We start from the raw sequence: 19078 nt of genomic DNA on the forward strand, positions 1-19078 counted from the left end.
TTCGAAACACAAGACTCAACACTTATAATTCTACAATTTAACTTCAACATACACTTTTACTCATGCACTTGACAATTCAGAAAGTACATTGCATACACACTTCATACGGCTTCAAAATATATTTTGCATACACAGCTTCATATTAAAACTAACTGACTACTTTCTTCCTAAAGCTATCGTACATACAACAACACAGAATATAACAAATGCTACAACTAATTGCTTCAGAATTTTTTGGATTTCTTCCAAACTTTTTCCCATTGCTTCCAAAAGGGAACTAATTCTATCATACCGGAACTTTAATTCTGCAATTTCACTAAACTTGCTTTCATCAACTTCAGTTTATGCTAGCATTGTACAAATTGGATCACACCATGCCCATAAAGAGCATTTTTTTGTACCACAAGAATAGTATATCCTCCTTTTGTTATTATACTCATCTGAACTTGTAACTTTCACTGCAGCTGGATAACCACAACTACATATTATGTTATTATACCTGAGATCTTGTCGATTAACAAATTGTGTGGTCGAAGAAGACATTTGGGTTCCTTGATCGCAGTTTAGGGCTTCTAATAGGGCACATAGTGGTTGCGATTTTGGGCTTTAAATAATCAATTGGGGACTTCAATACATCGATTAGGGCTTCAAATCATCAATTGGAGAATTTAATAGATCAATTACGGCTTATGCTACTGCTGCTATGGAGAATCCTCAAACCACTTCAATCGCAGACTAGAACAAGAGAAGACAAGAGCGAAGAAACAATAGAGAATAAAGAAGAAGGCACTTAACGAAGAAATAAGAGAGAAAATCGACGACAGTTAACGAAGAGAGAAGTGATAGCAACGAACGAGAGGAGATCTTCTATGGAGGCAATTCTCACTAACCAGTGCAACGACAGAGAAGGAAGGAGATAACAAACTTTAAACAATGCATAACCGAGGGGGTGGGCTTAGATAACAGACCTTAAGGGTTTTTTCGTCATTTCCATACAATAAGGGTACTTTCGTCATTATATTGGGGTATTTGGTGCACGTGACGCTCACGTGATAAGAAGACGTTAGTTTTAGACGGTTAACTAATAGGAAGGGGGTCATATGATATATTTTAAAATACGTTGAGAGGTTTTATGATAATTTTTGTACTTAAGGAGATTAGTAGATAATTTTTGAAAACAATAAGGGATTTTTTTAGAATTTAACCCTATTAAAAAAGGAAAACAAAATCTTCTTCGTTTATTATTATTATTTATTTATTTATTTTTTTTCAACAATTGAAGACCCTTCTTTGGGAAAAGATTTCCGAGTCGACCGCGATTCGATCTAGGAGTACCTTGTGAATATAAGTGCTCTATAGTGATCAGAAGGACGAGCTTTCCATACTCTCTTCAGTTTTTCTCAAATCCTCTTCGAATTCGCACCATGAAACTGAGGCTCAAATCACTTGAAACCAAAGAAACCCTAAGAATTGAAGTACCCAATTCATCAATATCTCTCCAACACCTCAAAGATGTCATTCTTCATAGTATTTCTTCTTCTTCTTCTTCTTCCTCTTCCTCTTCCTCTTCCATACACCTTTCTCTCAATCAGAAGGACGAGCTTCATGGTTCATATGAAGGCACTCTTCAGTCTCTAGGCATTACCTCTGGCGATCTCATCTTCTTCACTATCAACCCTAATTGGTTTTCCTCAGAAACAGAAACCCTAACTGCCCAATCCCATACTCCTCAAAAACCCAATTCAGAACACCATCAGAATCAACAAATATCCCCGTCCATAGAAAACCAGTTCCAGAAAGAACATGTGTTGAAAAGTGAAACCCTAGATTTTGAATTTGGGGATGGTGAGATTAAGCCCGAGGAAGATAAAAAGTTGAGTTTGTCTGTGACAGAGTATGTGGATGTTGATGATGATCGGTGGTCTGTGCCTTGTTTTCTGAGGAAAGTGTTTGGGAAAGAGGCTGTTGGTGATGGTGGTGGTTATCAGCTGTTGGTGATTGCTGTTCATGCTGTTTTGTTAGAGTCTGGCTTCGTTAGAGTTGATCCTATCTCAAAATTGATTCTTGATGGGTTTAATCCGGACGAATGGCCTTCGTCTTCTTTCAAGATGGTGATTTCATACACTCTTCCTGAGATTCTAGGTGCTGGGAATGGAATTGAAACTGTTGTATTGAGGTTTGCGAGTGTAGGCAAGTTTCTCAACATTTATGGATTTCCTGGGTCTTATCAAGTGTACCTAGACAAAGAGCGATTGGTTCCATTCTTGAATGTAGTGTGGGCAAATTGTGGGTGGTTTGATGAATCAAATGGAAAGGATTTGTATTCTGATACATACCCTGAAATAGAAGTGTTTAAAATTTGGAAGATTGTGAAGGATAAAATTGCATTGCCTCTTCTAATTGATTTATGTGAGAAAGCTGGTTTGGCACCTCCACCTTGCTTTATGAGCCTACCCACCAGCCTTAAACGCAAGATTTTGGAGTCACTAGCCGGCATTGATCTTGGTAGAGTGGGATGTGTATGTTCGGAGCTGTTCTATTTGTCGTCGAATGATGATTTGTGGAAGCAAAAGTTTGTGGAGCAGTTTGGCAATGTGGTAGGATCACAGGGAAGGAGCCATTGGAAAGAGAAGTTTGCTAAGTGTTGGGAGTGTAGGACAAGGGCTTCTCCATCTCTTATGGGTGTGAGAAGAGACTCTAATCCAGTGGGGGTTCTAGGATTTATAGGTGGTCATTATTACCACTTGCCATTTCTTGCCATCCCACTACCACCTAGCCTAGCCTTCCAACATTATCCAGCACCTCAGAATTTCAGGCTTCATTGTAATTTGGGAGGACAGGGTGCTTTATCTAGGAGTTTGAATTATCCTTGATTATGGTTGAATGCTGATTCTGAGTCGCTTTGGAGGTAGTACAACTTATATGCTTAATTAAGTGTTTGTTTGGTCTCTCTTACTATAAGAAGAGAGAAAGTCGGGAACCATGTCTCATGTTTAATAATTTATATGGTTTTTAATATTTATATAGATGATCTCCAACTGCTGTGTTGCTTACTATGTTTGTTGCGTTATGCACTTGAGCTGACAACCTTTCTGGTTGTGTTTGTGCTAGTTTTTCATGGCATTTTTGGTTTGAACTAAACAATTAATTCATAGATGGTGTAGATTTTGTAAACAATTATTGCTTGTGAAATTTTGTTAACTTTATTTGATGTTGTGGTGCATGTTATGGATGCCATATTTGTGTCGCGCACCAGATTTAGGTATGCGACAGGGGCCTCCTATATCTAATAGATATGGTACAGGGGCCTATGTGTAAATTTGGAGGCTTGACATGCTTGGTCCGATTCCTTTCATTTCATTAAAATGTTTTAACTATACCCTTCATTCCCAGCGATATTCATTTTGAGATTATTTTGTAATTGACAATTATCGGAAACAAAACAAGTCCTTGTTGTTGTAATTTCAAGTTACTGTATCGGGATCGACAGCAAATGCTGAATTGAAAAATTGTTCAAGGTTACCATGAATAAGATCATTCGAAAAAGGTAAGAACAACACATTAGGAACCAGACTTACCAAAATCGGAGCCTCAGAATTCAAGTTTGCTAGACTTGAACTGGTTTAGCATCCTTGAACTGGTTTAGCATCCTTGAACTGGTTCAAGGCCTTCAAGGTTGGCTCGATATTTCCTCTGCCAATCTTGAACCGGTTCAGCATCCTTGAACTGGTTCAAGAAGTCAGTTTCCTGTTACAGCATTAGAAGAAGTCCTTTCTAGTTGTAATTTGGGAGTCTCAGAATTTCAGGCTTCATTGTAATTTCGGAGGACAGGGTGCCTTATCTCAGAGTTTGAATTATCCTTTGGTTTTTATTATTATTTTTTTATTATTGGGTAAAATACAGTCACACACCTTCAGGTTTGGCAAAAGGACACTCAGAAGAAACTTACCTATTTTTTGGACAAAGACACCCCATGAATGTTCAAAAATGGACAAAGACACCTCTTTACATGAAAAATTGACCAAATTACCCTTTGACCGTTCATGAGACTTTTTTAACTTTACAATTTAATAAATTGGACCAATCTACCCTCATGAATAATTTATGCATAAAAAAAGTAAAAAAAAAAAAACTTTATATAGTTCATTTTTTTTTTTTTTTTTTTTTTTTTTTTTTCGTTATTTACTTTATAAATGTCCCGACTTCTAAAAAATGTAAACGTCTAAAATGATTTTTTGATTCAATACATATATTTCAAATAAATTATATTTTGTTATTACTTCTTTTCTTTTTTCTTTTTATTTTAAAATTAAGATGGTTAATTCCTTCATCTAAAAAAATTAGACCAATCTCTTTTCCTTAAAAATAAAAAATATGGTATTAATATAACTTTATGCATCTTAAATTATATAAAAAATATTATGCATTTCCCAACATAAAATAAAATAGATACTAGTATAACTTTATGCATTTTAACTTTATGCATGCATTTGTTTTTTTTCCCCTTTGTTTTATTATTATTTTTCCCCTTTGTTTTACTATTTTTTCTCCCTTTGTTTTACTATTTTTTTTTTCCTTATATTGAGAAATGCATAATATTTGATATATAATTTAACATACATAAAATTATCCTGGTACCATATTTTTTAATTTTTAAGGAAAAGAGATTGGTTTAATTTTTTTAGATAAAAGAATTAAGTATCTTAATTTAAAAATAAAAAAGAAAAAGAAAAAAAGTAATAACAAAATATAATTTATTTGAAATATATGTATTGAATCAAAAAATCATTTTAGACGTTTACATTTTTAAGAAGTTGGGACATTTATAAAGTAAATAACAAAATAAAAAAAATTGAATTTTTACCTTTTTTTTTTTTTATGCATAAATTGTTCATGAGAGTAGATTGGTCCAATTTATTAAATTGTAAAGTTAAAAAAGTCTCCTAAACAGTCAAAGGGTAATTTGGTCAATTTCTCATGTAAAGGGGTGTCTTTGTCTATTTTTGAACCTTTAGGGGGTGTCTTTATTCAAAAAATATATAAGTTTCCTCTAAGTGTACTTTTGCCAAACCTCAAGGGGTGTGGCTATACTTTACCTCTTCCTTTTTCTTCTTCTTCTATTTTTTTTTTTTGTCAAGTAAGTTTGAATTATCCTTAATCATGGTTGAATGCTGATTCTGAGTTCCTTTGGAGGTAGTACAATGTATACCATAATATTAAGCGTTTGTTAGGTCTCTTACTAGAAGAAGAGAAAGTCAGGAACATGTCTAATGTTGAAATTTTACGTAGTTTTAAATATTTTTAAGGAAAATGATCTCCAACTGTTGTTGCTTAATATGTTTGTTGCTTTGTGTCTTCTATCTTCTGCTTTTTGCACTTTGGTTGTGCTAGTTTTTTATGGCCATTTGGGTTTGAACTGAACAATTTTGTTCACACGTAGTCTCATATCTGCACTCTGTATGCATACGTGCTTGCATTTAGAATAGAATTAGTTTAATTTGAAGGAGATCTAATCCGCGGACCAGTGGATAAGGGGTCTCTTGGGTCGAAATGTCTGATTACAATATTCCAACAATAGTAAGTGAGATGAAATTCAAGGTATTACACTCCCTAGGAATTATAAGCATTTCTTTTGGAGTTTAGATGGACCATTGAAAATCTGTCACTTGAAAGTGTAAGCAAAGACTGGCTTATTAGTAAGAAGGTTCTTCTTTTTTTTTTTTTTTTTTTTTTTTTTTTTTTTTTTTGTAAAAAATAAAAAATTATTACGTAGTAGTAAAGTTGACTCCACTTAAGTGACAAAGGACGAGCCTTCTTGTCCTCTCAAAAGGAGAAATTTTGTACATTTTTTTTTTGGAGGATTATAACTATAAAATCATAGGAAAAACTATACTACTAGTTTTTAGAATTTATTTTTATTTTATTATTATTTTTGTTTTGGCAAACAAAACCCACTACATGCCTTGGGATACATCATTCTAAAGACATGACTGTACATGACTAGAAAAAAACAGTCTCAACATCCTCACCAACACGGGCGTTTATAGATTTTTGCCACTGCATGGGCGACGTCGTTACCATGCCTACACACATGGCTAATATGAACAGAGGAAAAATTCCGAAACTTTGCCTTGATATAAAAAACAAGAGCTTGAATTTCAATAGAGCAATTCTCCTCCATTATAGCTGAGCAAACCACCATCGAATCCGTCTCCAACCATAAATTTGAAAATTGGAATTTTAATGCCCAATCAAGTGCCTTACTAATACACACAGCCACTGCCATAGAAGCGAGGATGCCTTGAACTTCCCCAACACAACCCCTTTCACTACCACTCCCTCCGAATTTCTGAAAACAACTCCATCACCCCCCACCTTCATTTTTAGCTCAAAGCAAGCATCCACATTGCACTTAATAACCCTTTGTTCCGGAGGTATCCATCTCTCCCTGGACACTCATGGACCAGATATCATATTATCCACCTTCCAACCCCCTAACTCTTTCAAGGATGAATTAGCCTCAACCAATTCCCAAAATTGAGTTGTCGCCATACTCACAATATTATGAGACTTCCATATCTCCCTATTGAACACCCAAGCGTTCCTACCTTTCCAAAGATACCAACGGGTACTTGCTGCCAACCCCAAACCAATCTGTCGCTCCTCCTCCGTCCCTAATAACTTACCCAAATCCATCCACCATGTCCCAAAATCCAACCTCTTTGACGAATCAATCTCTAAACGTAAAGGGGACATTCTGCTTTATGCACTTTGGTTGTGCTAGTTTTTCATGGCCATTCGGGTTTGAACTGAATAATTTTGTTCACACGCAGTCTCATATCTGCACTCTGTATACATACGTGCTTTCATTTAGAATAGAATTAGTTTAATTTGAAGGAGATCTAACCCGCGGACCAGTGGATAAGGGGTCTCTTGGGTCAAAATGTCTGATTACAACATTCCAACAATAGTAAGTGAGATGAAATTCAAGGTATTATTACACTCCCAAGAATTATAAGCATTTCTTTTGGAGTAACCAGGCCTGCATATTTTGATAGAAGAAGTAACTGCCATTTTCCGCTTAAATGTTCCAAATCATACAGGTAGGAATTTTATGTAGAAAGTTTAGATGGACAATTGAAAATCTGTCACTTGAAAGTGTAAGCAATGACTGGCTTATTAGTACGAAGGTTTTTCTTTTTGAAATTTTTTTTTATAGTAAAGTTGACTCCACTTATTCGTAGAATTTGTATATATAAAAAGCTCTTTACCACGGAGAATCATCCCTTCCAACAAGCATGAGTGATTTCTCGACGGCGCCACCTCCAGCAAGCGTAAGTGTGTGTGTATATATGAATAGGATTTGACTTTTAAGCTTTATGGGGTTTACTTTTGGAGAGAGAGCTGTGAAAGCTCTGGAAACTATTTCAGGAGAGAGGGATGTGAATCATCATGTGATGAGTTTTTGATCGATTACAATCAATGAGAAAATCGAAACAACTCCATTTTCTCTTGGAACTCTTTTTGTAGCGATGGAAAAGTATTTTATTTTTATTTTCATTCTTAAAAAACGAACTCACATACCCACTTTTGCTTTTACAGGGACTTGAACTCATTATATATATATATATATATATATATATATATATTATAGCAAGAAAACATTCAGTTTTGCCCCTACGAAGACTGGAATCCTCAACCTTCTACTTTGAAAGGTAAGAAAATACACTGGGCTCCAAGGCCCTTAGCTAGAAATGCAAATGTTAGCTACTTTGTTCTTTTGGTTCTCATTTTAAATTTTTTACATTAATGATTATAAGTTTTGTAAAATAAAATATTCACTGACCCACAAGCAAGACTTTACACAAAAGACTTCCGTCAGTATACCTTCTCCATAACGATGACTTTTACCATTCTCTCTTCGCTTTATTTTTTCCCAAATTCTCTATCGAATTCCTAAATTCATACCATGAAATTGAGGGTCAGATCTCTTGAAACCAAAGAAACCCTCCCTCAGAATCGAAGTCCCCAATCCATGCTCTCTCCAACACCTCAAAAATGTCATTCTTCAGACAATTACTTCTTCCTATTGTAAGCAAAATTAATAGTCTAATATTAATTTCACATAGATCAATAACTATCCATATATTTAAGAGGGGTTACACCATATTTAATTGATGTGCATTACATCATATTAATTCCTAAAAGTGTCTCATGAATAGTCACATCTAAAGTGGTGTATTGGTTGATGGAACCAACACAACTCTTCGTATATAATGGAACGATCCCAACCCTCGTCTATACATATGTGTTAAAATTATGGCGTCCATCATCTTGTACGCATATGGAAGATTAGAGGGTTGAAGGTCGTCTCCAATCAGAATATGTCAGGAACGTTGTACTTCTCTTCAATATAGTTTCTATATCCAAGTATGTCTTCCTCTATATAAATTTATGTATTGGAGCCATGAATCCTATTTGGGTTGTAATTGCTTACATGGGTATGAGCCTACATAGACTCTACTTCATAAATTTAATCTATTTCAAACAAAAATATATTGTGATTTACGTACAATATATGTTTGAGATGATGAAGGATACTATATTTGGTTATTAAGAAATTATATATATTCACTTATATAGTTTTTGTGAAAGACTTTTTTTGTATCGTAAGTAAACCGATTATTTCATTGCCCCTTATATATGTGTGTGTGTACACAATTGGATAAATTATTGAAAAGTTGTATAGAAAAGTGATAATCAAATTATTAGCCCCATATTGGAACAAGGTTACGTATATGCATATGTGTTTGTACACAATTCATCTGCTATATGTATATGTGTTTGTACAAAATTCATTGTTGAAGACAATTTGAAGACCATATATATGTAGTGGGTACTTTGTCTCTTACGTGTGTATATATATTTGATAGCGGGTAAACTTACACTACATATGTGTTTACTTTGTCTCTTATACGTGTACGTATATATTTGTTGTAAATGAAACATGCTTCCAATATGACCATGTACATCATGTTATACTAGCAATTTGGTTTGGGTGTCAATATATGTGTGAATGTGACATTTTCTTTGGGTATCCATACATACCACATTAGACAGTAAAATAAATCTCAAACATTCATGTATCGGTTTTAATATTTCGGTTGTGAGGGGCTATCTCTCTATAATATCCAGAGTCACGACCGTTTATGACTATTGCAAGTGAAACAGTACCACCTCATACAAGGTGAATGTCATTTTGTGTCATTTTGGGTATTCATATCTCTATGAGAGTGTCACAGTTGTTTTTAAAATGTATTGGACAACAACGTGAATGTCATTTTGGGTGTTCATTCTCTATGGGTGACTTTTAAGAATGTGTAGGACAAGAACGTTGAATATCATTTTGGAGTTAACATGCTGATTGTGAAGGGTTATATGTTTCAACGTACCATTACATGTTTTAGTTTGGATCACTAATATTAATTCGTTATATATATACATGTATATCATGAGTCATGTCTTTTAGGATTAAACCAACAGACATATCTTTTGAATTTAAACCAATAGTCATGTGTCTCTGTCTAGAGTCATGTGTGTTGCATGCACCCCTATTTACTCTATGAATAAGGGTGGCTAAGGTCGTATTTTAACAAGTTAAATATTTTATACTTGATCATATACATGGTATAGGTAATGATTAATTTAAGGTCTTATATCTCGGTATATAAAATATGAAATTATACATTTTATTTTTTATATATATATATATATATATATATATATATATATATATATATATATATATATATCTTGATTCATTCAGAAAAATTGAATCATATTTCACAATTCTAAGCATAAGTATCATTAAGTTTAATTGAGTGTTTAGTTACCAAAGTGGCACACTCATAATTTTTTTTTATTTTTTTTATTTTTTATATTTGTAGTGCAAAATTATTATTTTGTTAAAGTAAAAGGATTGTGTTGGCGTTTAGTAAAGACGAGCAATGATCAAGCCCAAAGGTGGGTCATTGAGTTTATCCAACTAAGTGGATTGAGGTAATTAGTGTAGAAGACACAATTGATGACTCACTACGTCTAAAGGAGTATAAGTTGTTATTGTGTTTTATATGATTAATTAGCTTCAAATGTGAAAATTATTTCACCAGTGAGAGACTAACATATGATAATTTTGGCCTAAAGGAAACATTATTATATGTTATGTTGATCCCATTTAGAGTTAATTGTTTTGAGACATTATTTAATTAACTTTGGAAAGTTTAGTTGACCTTCCTATCAATTAAATTGTAAATGTGTGGCTTTAGTTATTCTCAAAGTCAGTGGGAGTAAAATTCATCCTTGTATTAAATGTAAATGATAGTTATGGCATTATTTTACATGAGATTAAACAATTTGTCTCAAACATTTGAGATGAGGTGTTAGTGAAGCCTTTTTATTGGCATTAAGTTTCACTTAATGAATCTTGTGAAATTCTTGGATTGTCACAAAGAACCTACTAAGATAGAGTTCTCAAAGTATTTGACATATAACGCAATAAAGATGAAATTGCACTCATTGTAAATGTGAGAATTTGATATTCCAATAGTTGAGAAATACCTAGAGCAAGATTAGATAAAAGGAATTTCATATACCTTTGGGAATCAAATGTATGCTCAGGTTTTGCATATGATTAATTATAATATAACATTTACTAGGCAGATATCGAGTAATCCTGGTTTGGATCTATAGTAAGCGACAAAAAAATTTATAAGGTATCTGAAAATAATTAAAGGACCATATCTTTATAGAAATGGTGAAAACTGACTTTGCTGGTTGTCAGGACATTATACAAATCCACTTCAAGTATTGTTTTACTATTATGATAACTGATAGAAGCAGAGTTTATTTGCATGTTATAAGGCCACGTTTCATCCATTACAAAATATTAGTTTTGGACTTCAGGTAAATAATTCCGCTACAGTCTTGTTTTAAAGAAATAATAAGAGTTCAAGTTGGTCTAAAATATGGCCATTAATACCTTGTTGTGAAATAGAGGATTTAGAACTAGCTAGTGTTTGACTGAGCACATGTTACACAACAAAAGATTGTTGATCCCATGACTAAGGGTTTGTCGCTAATGTTGTACAGTAAGTATGCATATTTCTCTTTGACAGCATTAATTTACTTAGTTAGTGGGAGGTTGTATTTGGCTCATGGTAAAGACAGTTTTATTTTCTGATCACAGTTATTATCCTCATTTATTAAATTTTCCATATTGGTGCACGTGTGTATGAAAAAATTGTGATTTAAGTGTCCTATTTTGAGACACGGTGTGTCCTTATTGAGACATGGTAGGACCGATGCATGGCATGAATATTTTATTGAATAAATGCATAAACAATATATATATGTGACGTTGGAGTTGAGTTTGTTAGTATTAGTGACCATTGGTGTCTTATATTATTAATGATATAATGATGCCCTTGATCCCATATTAGTAGACTCAAATGTTCTCCAAATTGAATGGTAGAGGTGTTTATTATCAATATATGGATTTACATCTGTAGTACACTCAATGATCATTTTGATCTTGAGGTGATCGGAATTAATTATTGTTACACTAAGTGGGAGAATGTAAGCAAAATTAATAGTCTAACATTAATTTCACACAAATCAATAACTATCCATCTATTTAAGAGGGGTTGCACCATATTTAATTGATGTGCATTACATCATATTAATTCCTAAAGGTGTCTCATGAATAGTCATATCTAAAGTGGTGCATTGGTTGATGGAACCAACATAACTCTTCGTATATAATGGAACGGTCCCAACCCTCGTCTATATATATGTGTTAAAATTATGGAGTCCATCATCTTGTACGCATAGGGAAGATTAGAGGGTTGAAGGTCGTCTCCAATCAGAATATGTCAAGAACGTTATACATCTTTTCAATATAGTTTCTATATCCGGGTATGTCTTCCTCTATATAAATTTATGTATTGGAGCCATGAATCTTATTTGGGTTGTAATTGCTTACACCGATTCCATACACCTTTTTCTCAATCACAATGATGAACGATGAGGTTCATGGTTCCTCTTAAGACTCCCTTCACGAAGTCCAGAGCCTTATAGTTGCAAGAAGGGGATTGGAACACGAAATTCTTCCATGGGCTGGCCAATGCTCACATAATAGAAAATCACATTGGCAGGATTCGTATCAACGAGATTATTATGAATGCCAATTGGATGTCTAGATTGGTTTTGTGTCTTTTTATCAGTAGCTTTTCACGGAGACTGTCAGTAGGATACCGTTGTTAGATGGCCCCGAGTTTATTGGCATCTCGGGTGAAGATAGGGATTGGCTTAAGGGGCCATTTGCGGAGGAAGAAGTCCTGAAGGCTTTGAGGAGCTGTGATAGTGATAAAGCTCCAAGGCCAGACGAGTTCTGTAATACCCCTAATTTTAAAATGATAGTCTCGGTATTTATTTAATTGTTTTAATTACATTTTATTTGATTATTTGGCAATTTGTTATATGTTTAATTGACTTATTTATTTAATTTAAATTGTGTGTGCTTAAATGATTTATTTGAATTGAGTTGTGTGTATTTGTGTGATATAAATATGCTTAAATGGAGTGTAATTAATTTTGTAATAGAGTGTAATTAATTTTGTAATTTACGTGTTTGATTTGATGATGCATATTTGTTTATATTTTTATTTGTTAGGATTAAAAGGAATTAGTTGTTTTTATTTTATTTTTATTATTTAAAAAGGATGGATTTGGATAGTAGTAATGGACCACCCCAATGGGTCGCATGGACTACTTGGTTAGGAGGTTTAATGGGTACGGATATTATCCATGGATAGTTGTACATATACATATACGGGTATATATGTATATATAGTTATTATAATTATTAATTATTTTTAATAGTTAATATTAATATAATTATAGTCAGATATATATTATATATATAATTAGAAGGTTATATATATATATGTATATATATATGTATATATATATATATATATATATATATACATATATATATACATATATATATATAACCTTCTAATTATATATATAATATATATCTGACTATAATTATATTAATTATTTTTATTTCCCTTTATCCTGATATTTTCCTTAAAGCAGACTTAGGGTTTGATTTGGATTAGGGTTATATTGGATTACTATATATATGCATCATATATTCTATAGATGAGGCTAGTGTTTACGTGATATTAGAAAATATAGAAACAGAGAAACAGAGAGAAGAGAAGAGAAAGTGCGCCCAAGGAAGAAGGGCTGAACTCAAGGAGGAAGGAAGGGAGGTTGCTTATGGGTCTAGGAATAAGTAGTAGAGAGGTTCGACGACAACCAAGGTCACCAGAAAACTAAGGAAGAAGGAAGTTTAAGGTTTCAATCCGAAATTCTTAAGAGACAAGTTCTTCTCTTACTCTCTCCTTTTGATTTGTGTTTCTATACATGCCTAGGAGATTCCAAGAAACTTAAACAATTACAACATAATAATTATGCATGCTTAATCGGACTAAAACAGAGAGTTGTATGATTTTAGTTTCATATTCTTGTTTTGAACGATTCTTGGATTTTTTTATGCATAATTGATGTTTGAGTTTAATCTTTGCATGTTAAAACATCTAAAATAATTTAATATGGACGTATGAGACTTAGGTTGAAGCTTAGAGGCCTTAAAAATGAAGTTTTAGGGTTTACAGAGGCTGAACCGATGAAGAAGACGACCTTCAGCAACAACCGAGTCGACTCAGTTGGAACTGAGCCAACTCGGTTGGCAATCGAGCTGACTCGGTTGTAACCGAGCCTACTCAGTTGTAACAGAGCCTGCTCAGTTGGGTTGCGACCTTGGATTTTTAGGTTTAAGCATCTAGATTTGTTTAAATCTATTTTTAATCAATTATTAAATGATTAAATGGACTTAGGAAATCCCAGAATGCAAAATATACCTATATGTGCTAAGGATGTGGATAATTGGGAATTAAAAACCTATAAGTTGTTTAATTGGATGAAGGAATTAATTTAATTGCTTTAACAATTTAAATTAATGTCAAAATAGTTTTAAATAATGGCTATGAACCTTTATATAATTTATCTGAGATGTAGGTTAATTACTTAGAATGTAAGTTAACTACATGATATTTAAATTGTTATATTTGCTTAAATAAATACAAATGAAGTTGTTTAAATTGGATGAATGGATTAATTTAATTACTTTAACAATTGAAATTAATGTTTAAATGGTTTTTAAACAATGTTTATGAACCTTTATAATGTTTATCTGAGATGTAGGTTAATTACTTGAAAGGTAAGTTAGCTACATACTATTTAAACTGTTATATTTGCCTAAATAAATGCAAATGATATTTGTATGATGTGTATCATATTATTTCTAGATTAATTGATGTACTATTTTATCTGTTACATCATTGATTGGACTGCATGGTTTAATGCACCGGTATGGGACGGTGGCATTCTAGGGATAGATTAACCAAAGAAGTTAAGTCCTACCTATTTATTTATGGATTGTATGGTTTAATGCACCGATATGGGACGGTGGCATTCTAAGGACGGATTAACCAAAGAAGTTAAGTCCTACCTATTTATTTATAAGGGATTGGATTAACCATAGAGTTAAGTCCTCCTTATTCGTGTCGGGCCACTGTATCAGATGGATGACATTTGTTTTATACTTATATAAATATTTATATATATGATTATGGTGTCATGATATGAGCTTGAGTCTCAGTATCATGATTATGGTGCGTATATTACCAGGGATGTGTAGCTAGATATAGTATAGTTATGTACCCTGGTAGGTCTAGCTACTCATGCCCACTATATGTGCGTTTTGCATGTTGCCTACTATTCAGGTTGAGACAACCCTATAGTTTAGTGAGATTCTTATAGTGTGTATATATATATATATATATATATATATATATATATGGACTACTAGTTATTGTTGGATTGACTAGGATGTTTATGTGTATCGGATCTCTGCTTGAACTGTAGTAGAGTAGAACTTGTTTGTGGGCTTGACCCGCTATTATTTTTTAGGTATTCATCAGGAGTAGAGGTTGTTCGTGCTGAGCAGGGATCAACCTACTTCATTCTTCCGATTCTACATTGGAGATTGTTTTATGCTTTATTATTCAGTTGTAGACAGTTATTGCTGTCACTTGTTCAGCTTGGATTTTCTAGGGGTGCACACAGTATGGATTCTCGAGTTGTGTTAATGGAGGATTTATTGTATCAGAATGATTTTATTATTAATGAAAATTTATTCTGAGATTTAGTTATTGGATTATTATTTTAGTTTTCTTTCAGCAAATCATTTATTCCTATTTTATTCTTTTTGTACTTTATGTTCGATTATTACCGATTTGTTTTTTATATCCTCGAGTATTCGGGCGTGGGCCTGGCCAACCAGCATTTTAGTGTCTTTTGCTATGTGACTTCCGCGTTACGTCTCTTAAAACTTAGAGCCTATATTAAGATTCATTGTACTCTATTTACGGTTCGTTAGGAAAGGCTGATGTCAATTATATTCTGTAGTCACATAATGGTTGGCACTGGGAGGAGGATTGGGTCCAGGGTAAAAGCGATAAAGACCTAGAGAAGTAAAGGAGTACGTTATCGATTTCTTTGAGAAAAGGCAAAATTTGGGATCGAAGGTTTAGTTCCAGTTGGCGCTACTTTAAAGTATAAGCCAAGGAAGGATTTAAGTGTGTCTTTTAGGTCACCGTATATCGGGACCAACATGACTTCAATTATTCTTAAAAAGGAGGAAAGCAAAGAGGAGGATCCTGAAAAGGATCCTAAAGGAGGAGCTTTCAGAGTATCCAAGGAAGAGGGTACTAAATCTTTAAAATGAATGATTGCACGAGGGTGATCTTATTTGATAATAGTATAGCAAATGATACTAGTAGAGTTGGTGATGATCAATCTATATATAGTTAAACTTTCTTATCCTCTCTAAAAGAGATATATAAGAAGTACTCTTCAAGAGTTTAGGAATCTAATAAAGTTCTTATCAGAATGAACATATGATTTTATATCATATTCGGGAGAGTGTTGGTATTATGTCTTGACATTCTAATTCGCTTTATAAAGCCAAGTTAGAGAGTTTACATTCCGCATATAAGGAGGATGAAGTTTAAGCCCTTAGTATTTGCTTAGTCAAATATACGTTGCTTTAAGCTATGTTTAAAGGATAGGTTTCGAGGTTAGAGGATTACTTATAAAACTACAAAGGAAATTGTGTGAAACAATTTTGTAAGTTAATTTCAGAAGAGATTTTTCCTGGAAAGAACGATGTCTTAAGTTGGACTATATTTTGTGTTATTGTGTTTGTCATACGTGTTTTATTTTCGTTAATTATTCGGGATTTGGAATATGGTTTCATTGGGGACACAAGTATATGATTAGCCAACTATTATTTTTACACCATGGAGTAATATCGTTATTTTACGCTCAGATTGTGAGCATGTGGTCATAGGATTCGATAGATATACATAATTCTAGCCAATCTATTAGACTTAGACATACATCATTATGGTATGTTTTTTTTTATTTTTATGGGATAGTTAAACCATCACTATGAGTCAAATAATCTGGTACGATTAAATTGAAATATTTTTACACTAGGTCTGGATACGTATGGTATTACAATGCCGTGATAATGGTGGTTGTTAATGTTTCGGTATTAGTAAGGTTGTGGTAAATAAAGACCACTGTAACACCACGATGGTTTATCAGAGGTGCCGGAATTGCAGAACATCTTCTTAGAAATTCCAGAAGTTGTCACCAAGTCAGAAGGAGGATTTCGTACTGGTTTAGGTACTTATTGGAATGACACCAATTGAGGATAGTAGATTGAATAAATCTTCACCAGTTTATTTTTAATTAAGAATTTATTCACGAGGGCGTGTCATTAGGAGGAATTATCGGTGTTGCACATGGTGGAAGAAACTAAGTCTTTTTCACTTGCATAAACAATATGGAATTTTTTTTTGTCACAATTCGCAACAACTAGTTATTGATAGGAAATTGATGACTTACTGGATTGATGGAAAGGTTCCATATTCTTTTGAAGTTAGATAAGAAGTCTAATAGACACTTACTTGTGTTAAAGAAACAGAGTGTGTCAAAGACAGGATGGTGAGACAGATCACCTATATATAAAGAAGAGGTGCACGGTATGTATGGGAAAGTTATAATAGTTAACTTTTGATTAATGGAATTACCGGTTGACTTTTATTATCGGTAAGTTTATCATAGATCAATGTTGCATGGATTTAGTTGCAGAGTAGCTTTTAAAGATGCTTCAATTTAAACAATGGGTGTAGACGAAAGCTAGTTGTACCAGACTAACGGTACTTTCTACAGACAAATTGGAGAGCAAATACAAGGACTAAGATTCACAACTTTTAGTTCTCTATTCATCCAGGTGGAGATACGATGCATCATGATATGAGACAGATGTTGTCCATAGAGGGACATAGTGATTGTGTCTCTAAGTCTAATATTTATTAGATAGTCGGGATTGACCATCAGAGATCACTAGATCCTTGCAACCATATCCTATACTAAAGTGGGAATGAGAGAGTATTTTCCACAGATTTAGTTGAGGGATTGCTGATTTTACGCAAGGATTAGGATTCTGGTTGGGATATTGGTTAACTAATAAATTAGATCAGCTAAATTCTTGTCTATTTTGAACTGGTAGGACATCAGTTCATAAGAATAGAACGGATCACGAGGCAGCTTAGATGGATAGAAGTGGTGATTCACACTTTGCATTAAGTTTCGTCTAGTGGAAGTGATTATGGAAGTGGATGCTATCAAAAACTGATATGATATTTAAATCTTTCAGTTAGTTAATAAGTAATGAGTTAATTTTATAACATGTGCAAAAATAACACTTGCTATTACCAAGGTAATTAAGGAGGTCAACTTAGAATATTGGAGCTGACCCTGGAGGCAGTGTTAGTTTACTCAGATAAAACTTAAGGTATTGGAGGAGGATTAGTAGGTTATGTAAATGATGCCGGAGTGACTGAAATGCAAGATTTGTGAATTTTTCTCGGTGTACTCCGATGGTTATAAGTTACATCAGGATATCAAATGTCAGTTTGGGTGAACAGGTATAGGTAAGGACATGTCCATAACTATCTTTAAGTGTAGCACCAGTTAGAAAGGTGAAAAAATTGATAATCGGATATCATTGGAGATTTTTGTCACTTCTTATATCAAAATGGGAGTAGGATTAATCAGGAGTGGATGGTCGGTAGGAATTATCGACGTTGAATTGGAAATTTTTTCATATGGGATAAGAGTGATGGATTGGGTAAGTTCGCTTATGAACATTAATTAGAGTAATGTTCACTTTAGAGCTTCATATCAGTTCTACATTGCACTGATAATGGTGTTATAGCATGGGAATGTCCATTATAGTAGATGAAAAGTGCTATTTAGAACGAGTTCTCTGAAGATTTTGGAGCAGCAACTTTGCTTCATATCTCTAGACGAAGGAATTGATAGAGAAATTTAATTTGATTGTAGAGGATATGCTTGAGGCATATATCCTAGGTTTTCATGGACAATTAATGGAAGTGTTTACTTCACTTTTTAGTTTTTGTCTATAGTAATGTTGGCACAAGGAGGTTAGAGTGACAACATTGAGGTTTTGTCTATTACATAGTGCAGATCTCTCATTTGTTCGTTTGAAATGGAAGCAAGGGTTGTACAATTAGACCTTGACTTCATTTAAAGATAAATCGGAGAGAAATACTCTTATTTGTTTGGTCTGCGCGCGGTTTGGAGGCGGCAGCCAAATTTTGTACATAGAAGTCGTATATTAGAGTTTTTCTATCAGGAAACAGTTGCTTGTGATGTCTTTCTTATAGGAAGCTATACGATTGTTGGAAGAAGGTCAGTTTTACTTAGTTAATTGACCTTTTGCAGATTTGGTTTATCAATTGAGGCAGTAGCTTATATATTAGCGTTGCTAAATCGTAAGTGCTAGGTGCAT

At 33.5% G+C, this 19078-nt stretch overlaps 1 protein-coding gene across 1 annotated transcript; it reads left to right on the forward strand.

Moving 5' to 3' along the window:
• Positions 1-1287: 1287 nt before the first annotated feature.
• LOC132299768 (F-box protein SKIP22-like) lies at positions 1288-3022 on the forward strand. The gene has a single exon (XM_059796582.1). It carries the CDS (start codon positions 1425-1427, stop codon positions 2871-2873), a length of 1449 nt encoding a protein of 482 aa, XP_059652565.1. The 5' UTR covers positions 1288-1424; the 3' UTR covers positions 2874-3022.
• Positions 3023-19078: the final 16056 nt, after the last annotated feature.

The sequence above is a fragment of the Cornus florida genome, unplaced genomic scaffold, assembly GCF_030987335.1.
Source record: "Cornus florida cultivar Cherokee Brave unplaced genomic scaffold, ASM3098733v1 CherokeeBrave_3.0.0_Hap2_Chr03, whole genome shotgun sequence".
In the NCBI taxonomy this organism is placed as follows: domain Eukaryota; kingdom Viridiplantae; phylum Streptophyta; class Magnoliopsida; order Cornales; family Cornaceae; genus Cornus; species Cornus florida.